This window comes from Formica exsecta, unplaced genomic scaffold (assembly GCF_003651465.1).
Source record: "Formica exsecta isolate Colony F162 unplaced genomic scaffold, ASM365146v1 scaffold249, whole genome shotgun sequence".
Lineage (NCBI taxonomy): Eukaryota > Metazoa > Arthropoda > Insecta > Hymenoptera > Formicidae > Formica > Formica exsecta.
In genome coordinates, this window is record NW_021849763.1 from 5,288 (window position 1) to 11,458 (window position 6,171).

At 36.6% G+C, this 6,171-nt stretch overlaps 1 protein-coding gene and 1 long non-coding RNA gene across 3 annotated transcripts; one reads left to right on the forward strand and one right to left on the reverse strand.

The window, feature by feature from the left end:
- Positions 1-900: 900 nt before the first annotated feature.
- On the forward strand, positions 901-1,635 carry LOC115236466. The gene is made up of 2 exons (XR_003884195.1): positions 901-977; positions 1,156-1,635. It is a non-coding gene; the product is annotated as an uncharacterized LOC115236466 (long non-coding RNA).
- A 1,379-nt stretch (positions 1,636-3,014) lies between these two features.
- LOC115236467 (putative nuclease HARBI1) lies at positions 3,015-5,087 on the reverse strand. 2 transcript variants are annotated; one of them, XM_029808943.1, is made up of 5 exons: positions 4,829-5,086; positions 4,408-4,507; positions 4,161-4,307; positions 3,794-3,910; positions 3,015-3,745 (listed from the first exon to the last, which is right to left on the reverse strand). In XM_029808943.1, exons 2-5 carry the CDS (start codon positions 4,434-4,436, stop codon positions 3,118-3,120), a joined length of 921 nt encoding a protein of 306 aa, XP_029664803.1. In that variant the 5' UTR covers positions 4,437-4,507; positions 4,829-5,086; the 3' UTR covers positions 3,015-3,117. The 2 variants fall into 2 exon arrangements, with proteins under 2 accessions (XP_029664803.1, XP_029664802.1); XM_029808942.1 differs by having other exon boundaries at positions 4,408-5,087.
- Positions 5,088-6,171: the final 1,084 nt, after the last annotated feature.

Sequence of the window (6,171 nt, forward strand, 5' to 3'; positions counted from 1 at the left end):
TTTCGAGATAAGCTACAAGAATATGCAATAAAAAATGGGGAGTTCCATTTAAGAAAATATCGATCACATTAACTTGGCCTTGAAAATGTCACTCAAGGTCAAGTCCATATTTTTATCATGTGTCCCCCTCTGAACCCTACAACTTTTGTATAAAACATTTTTTTCCATCTTGCTTACTTTACGAGATATTTGCGTGCGTTGATAGAAATTTATATATATATATATATGCACATCATGACAAAATCAAAAGAGACAATATGAGCAATATTATATTATTGTGTTCAAAATATGTATGCGACACAAACATCTGTGCTCTAAAATTGCTTGTACGAGATAGAGAAGTAGAAATACAACATTTTTTCTGTCTCCACATATTTAACACAACGCGAAAAACTTGGGTTTTATTGCTCTGTCTAAAATATGCATATGTCCCCGACTTTAATTATTCTACGTAATACTGTCGATAACGTAACTATAATGCGTTGGTAATATACCGACACTTTCAGTTACGTTTAGAGGAGGGCGCTAACCCGTCGGGGTTCGCCCGTCGCTCCGGCATCCTCTTAATCTTTTTTACACGGGATGGGAGCAAATGCGACTTTTCGACTAGAAATGAGTGAGGGTTAATAAAGAATTATTTTGATTTTAAATTAACAAAGTATGAATTTATTCATATTTTAAAATAAATGGTGGATATACATAATGGTATAAAAATAGAAAATACATATAATATTGATTTCTTGGTGAGTATGTGTATGTGTGTATATTTTTTTAGTTCGCGGGTGTTACATGAATACGGAGGACATCAGTCAGAATACAAGGGAAAGATTCTATCGTTAACATTTAAGTTCTGATTGGTTAATACAATATAAAACATGTGTGTGTGTGTGTGTGTGTGTGTGCTACAAGTGATGGTCCATCGGATCCAAATCAGGAAGGATTGTCGTTATCAGTATTTTCTTCCGTTGAATCGAAAAGTAAGTTTTTGTACTTGTGTATTAGTGGATAACAACAATTCTGAATAATATATAGTCAATAGTCAGTATACATTTATAATAGAAGTGCAAAATGTGCAAGCAAGATGAAGAAAATTAATATTAATTTAATTTGGTTCTTATTTGTCATAGTGTAACGTTTTTATATTATCTATTACAGATCCGCCGAAAAAGAGAAAACGGATCGAAAACATTATGGAAGAATTTTTGGATAATATTGCGGCAGAAAAAGAAGAAAAAAAAGAAGAAATGAAAAAACGAGAAACAAACAGAGAAAAGATCCGTGAAGAAAATAGAAATAAACGTGACAGAAGACATAACGAGCAAATGGACGTACAGAAGTCATTAATTTCTGTATTGCAACAATTTCTTCACAAAATGTAATTTGTATTCTTCTAAGTTTGTAAGAAATAAGTTCAATTATGTTCATTAAGCGTTCTTTGTCGAAACGTTGAAAGTTGTTTATTTTATTTTAAGTTATTTTATATTAAGTAATTTATTTTACTTACGAATTTTAAGTTTGGATGTTAATCCTCAAAGTTGAATGTTATAATTTTGTTTTGTTCACAATTTATAATACACAAATGTAAGACTGAATAGAAATTAAGACTGAATAGGAATAAAACCAAAAACTAAATATAACCAATGCCTGTTTATTAACCAAAAATGTTTATTCATAAAAAAACAATTTAAAATACTTTGTATAAGTTTGTTAATTAATCTTATTTATAATTTTTATTATTAATAACCAAATATCAATTATTGATCAATTGACGAGCTTCATTTCTAATGTATTCATTATTCTCGTTCTTTTAGCATTTCCCATTTCAATGTTATTGCCGCAAATACGTGCTTGTAATTCATCATAATGTAACAACGAAGAGATTGCAATTACTGGAATTACTGGTTTGTTGACGTTTTGCATGGCGTCCATTTTCAAATCGTATTAACGCGCAGAGAGCATAAGCAACCGTTCCGAATAACTAAAGCGCTTCATGCGCATTGACAAAACGGAACGATGTTGAAGCGCTGCGCAATAATAATGCAGTCTATGCGTTTCATGCACAACTCGGAACGCACCCATAGCTGCACATGCGTAGCATAAGACCATCTGGACCAATGAGCATGCTATGTAAATCAATATGGCGATTTTATTTCGATGCTCATTGGTCCAGACGGTCTTATGCTATGCATATGCAGCAATGCGTGTGCGTGTGCGTGTGTGTGTGTGTGTGTGTGTGTGTGTGTGTGTGAAAGGAAATAAAGGATCATAGAGTGGGAGAATGAAGGGAGATTTTCTTAGTTTAATTTAGTCCTGATAGGACGAATCGGATTCTACGTCAGGTAGTTCATTCACAGAACTCCTATATGGTTTTTTCGAAGTCGTCTGACTCCGAAAGGTGAGGAGAAGGAGGGGGTGAATTACGGAAGATAATCGTCGATAAAAAAGAGAATAATCGCGGAGAGGATGGTGGTGCAGGAGAAAGGGGTTCGGGAGAATATACTGGAGAGTAGCTTGGTGAAAAATAGTAGGCGGAAAAAGGAGGGGTTGTAGGTTCAGTGGTTCGTGTTGGTATTAATTGTATTGTTAATTTTGAACTAATATTAGTGATGGTTTGTTCAGCGCAAAAGTTAAAATCTGCACGAACTCGAGTCTTCCGACTCCTGCGATTGACTTGGGGTGCGTTCCGAGTTACGCATAAAACGCGTAGACTGCATAGAAAGTCGTTCCGATTTAACCAATGCGCGCAATAAAAGCGCTTTGGTAGCGCTGAGAATTCCCTAGATTGTATTAACCGTACTGAATTCTTAGTACTCGTCCCAGCGCATTGACTGCTTCTGTTTTGACTTGAGGCAGTTGATGCGTCTAACGCGTTTATGCAATCTGAGCGTTTCTTGCGAAATTCGGAACGGATAACAAATTTTTCATTGCGATGGAACAGCAGTTGTACGAATTCCCGGTCCTCATAGAAGAAAGTAACGAAATAATAAATATAACCAATGCCTGTTTATTAACCAAAAATGTTTATTCATAAAAAAACAATTTAAAATACTTTGTATAAGTTTGTTAATTAATCTTATTTATAATTTTTATTATTAATAACCAAATATCAATTATTGATCAATTGACGAGCTTCATTTCTAATGTATTCATTATTCTCGTTCTTTTAGCATTTCCCATTTCAGTGTTATTGCCGCAAACACGTGCTTGTAATTCATCATAATGTTGGACGCCAACAGTCATTATATCATTTTGTAATATGCAAATATTATGTAACACGCAACATGCTATGATAAACTCTGGAATTTTTTTAACATCTGTCAGTGGTAGACAATCTAATAGTATTCTAAAACGAATTTCTAATTGTCCAATCGCACGTTCAACTGCCATCCTTGTTGACGATAGACAATAATTGAAATTTTTTTGTCGGTTTGACAAATGACCATTGTCTCTTAATGGGACCAATAAATGCGGATGTATTGCATACGCAGCATCTCCAATAATATGGGAATCATTAGGGAAGTATATGTCAGGCATTTCTAAAAAACGTGCTACTGGGGAGTTTCTAAAAACTCGAGCATCATGGATTGATCCTACTTGTCCTGCATAACAATGCGTGAAGAGGCCACGTGAATCACATACGACTTGAACATTTAAAGATGGAAAACCTTTCCGGTTTATATAAGAAGCTGAATCAATTGGTGGAGCTCGGATTTTAATAGGTGTTCCGTCTATGGCACCAATGACATTTGGAAAGCCACATGTCCTTTTGAAATGCTCCATGATATCGACGGCAACAACTTCTTTGGGCCACTGTATAAATCGAGGTGCGATGCAATGAAGCGCGTAGGTAACACGTCTTACAGCCCTAAAAGCAGTTGCTTTGCCTATTCCAAATTTGACGCAAACGGATCTGTAACAATACAGAAAAGTAAGCAATGAAAAGTTTGTCGTAAAACAATCTAATAATAGCGTTTTTCATTGGCCGCATTGATGCGCACTACATGATGGCATATTTTATTTTGATGCAGAAATTCGGCACTAGCTACAAGAAATGATGTCAGTTGAATGCAATGTAGCACTCAGTGTTGCTTAATGAAAAATGCTATAAATGTAATGATAGTTACACGAGTATATGTAGAGTACAGCTGAGTTTTACATACCTGTATGAATCAGGAGTAGCCATAAACCAAAGAGCAATATACAGTTGTTTCTCAGCTGGAATTGGTTTTTTACCAATTGTGGTACCTGTGGCATTTAGTGCTGGTCCAATTAATGATAAAATCATTACAAATGTAGCCGGATACAGCCTAGAATGTTAGGTTATGATATAAGTAAAATAAATTTAATAAAACCAGATGAAAATATTATAACTTTATAATTTAATGACATTTATGTTGAAACGCTTACCTAAAATGTTCTTTAAATATAGCATTCATGTAATTAGGAATCACGCGATCAACATAATCCGTGATTTTTTCAAGTGTAATTTTTTCTCCACGTGATTTATCTGTCATTAATATAAAAAATATAGTCTGCATATCACTTAGAGATATATCTTCAACTTTATTTTCACTGTCGCTCGATTCGGAACTATCGCTTTCATCGTTTTTCTTCAAAAGTAACAACGAAGAGATTGCAATTACTGGAATTACTGGTTTGTTGACGTTTTGCATGGCGTCTATTTTCAAATCGTATTAACGCGCAGAGAGCGTAAGCAACCGTTCCGAATAACTAAAGCGCTTCATGCGCATTGACAAAACGGAACGATGTTGAAGCGCTGCGCAATAATAATGCAGTCTATGCGTTTCATGCACAACTCGGAACGCACCCTTGATATAAATCGCTGGATCGCAAAGTATAGGTTTTGCCCGACCTGGTTTTCACTACGGAACCAATGCAAATATATCATAGTAATGTTACGTCCTGGCGACTCCACGATTCCTCCCTTCTGCGAAGTTGCGGCAATGATAATCGATCGGTGATAGAAATGAGTCGTTCGGTAAATACAGCATCTTGCGTCACACATTCCTTAAACATTTAGTCACTTGTCAATATCTATATCTACGAGTAACCGTGGGGAAGACGTGAAAGACCGGTGACGAAACCGCGCCGGTCGCCTAAAAATAAATAAAAATCAGTAGAGACCTTCGCAATAGAATTTTCAAACGGAATAATAAACTGATACCGAAAAGATAATAAAATTCTCGCAAAATATCTGACGAATACAACTAAATCAATAATGACGAAACTTCTGTGACGACATATTCAGTAACGACAGAAAGTAATCAGATCACGTGCGTAAGGGAAACCTAGAGCTCAAGGGATTCTGAACTGATCACCAATCGGACACATCGGACACGAGTGAAAATTCGAAAAGTAGGAGAAACACCCCGCCTAATGAGGACACTGTACTTGCTCTCCAGCTTCAATATAGTTTTATTAAGTGCCTTAGCACCGTGGTATGCGAATTATAATAAATAGTGCTATACCAGTGTCCTCATCCGGCATCATCGCTGGTCAACCGCATCAACCAGAGCGACCCGCAAGGCACGAAGCCAGTTTATTAATACAACCTGCACCTTCCATCTACGAGATAAAAAGTAAGTCACACTAATCCATTTCATTTATACTATTAACTCTCGCGATAAATAAGCGCTACATTACACTCACTCTGGTTTCGTAGAGAAAACCAGATCCGGTACCCGGGATAATAAAAGATAGTTGTTGCGCCCTTCGGTCGACTCATCCTTCCCCGAGTCTGGACGTAACATACTGCTCTTTAAATTTTGGGGGCTAGAGTCCTTTAGGACGCGGAGACCAAAGCGGTCTTACGGTACAAACAGCTCGCGGTATATACAAAACGGTCTTACGGTATAACGCGGTACGGACTTATCAACTAGCAGGAGGCGCCGTCCCAGCAACCGAGAAGCCCGGCCTAACTACGGGAAGCCCATAGCCTGGTGTAACGCCATTTTAGAGACATATAGAAGTTCGGGAAACGTGTTATCTGACCAAAGTATTAAAGCATCATTAGAAAAAGACATGTGCAAATGTTTTATTAGAGGTCTAAAATCAAAAATCGAGCAACGAGTTTCAAGAAACTTACCAGATGTACAATCAACTGCAGCCGACGCTATAAGGATAGAGAGAGAACTCCGAGCAACGGTAATT

Coding starts and splice junctions, on each gene's coding strand:
- LOC115236467 (XM_029808942.1), bottom strand. CDS start 4,673: ATGCAAAACGTCAACAAACCAGTAATTCCAGTAATTGCAATCTCTTCG. Junction 3,911..4,160: donor GCTACTCCTGATTCATACAG/GTATGTAAAACT, acceptor GTATTGTTACAG/ATCCGTTTGCGTCAAATTTG. Junction 3,746..3,793: donor CAGTGGCCCAAAGAAGTTGT/TGCCGTCGATAT, acceptor TGGCTTTCCAAA/TGTCATTGGTGCCATAGACG.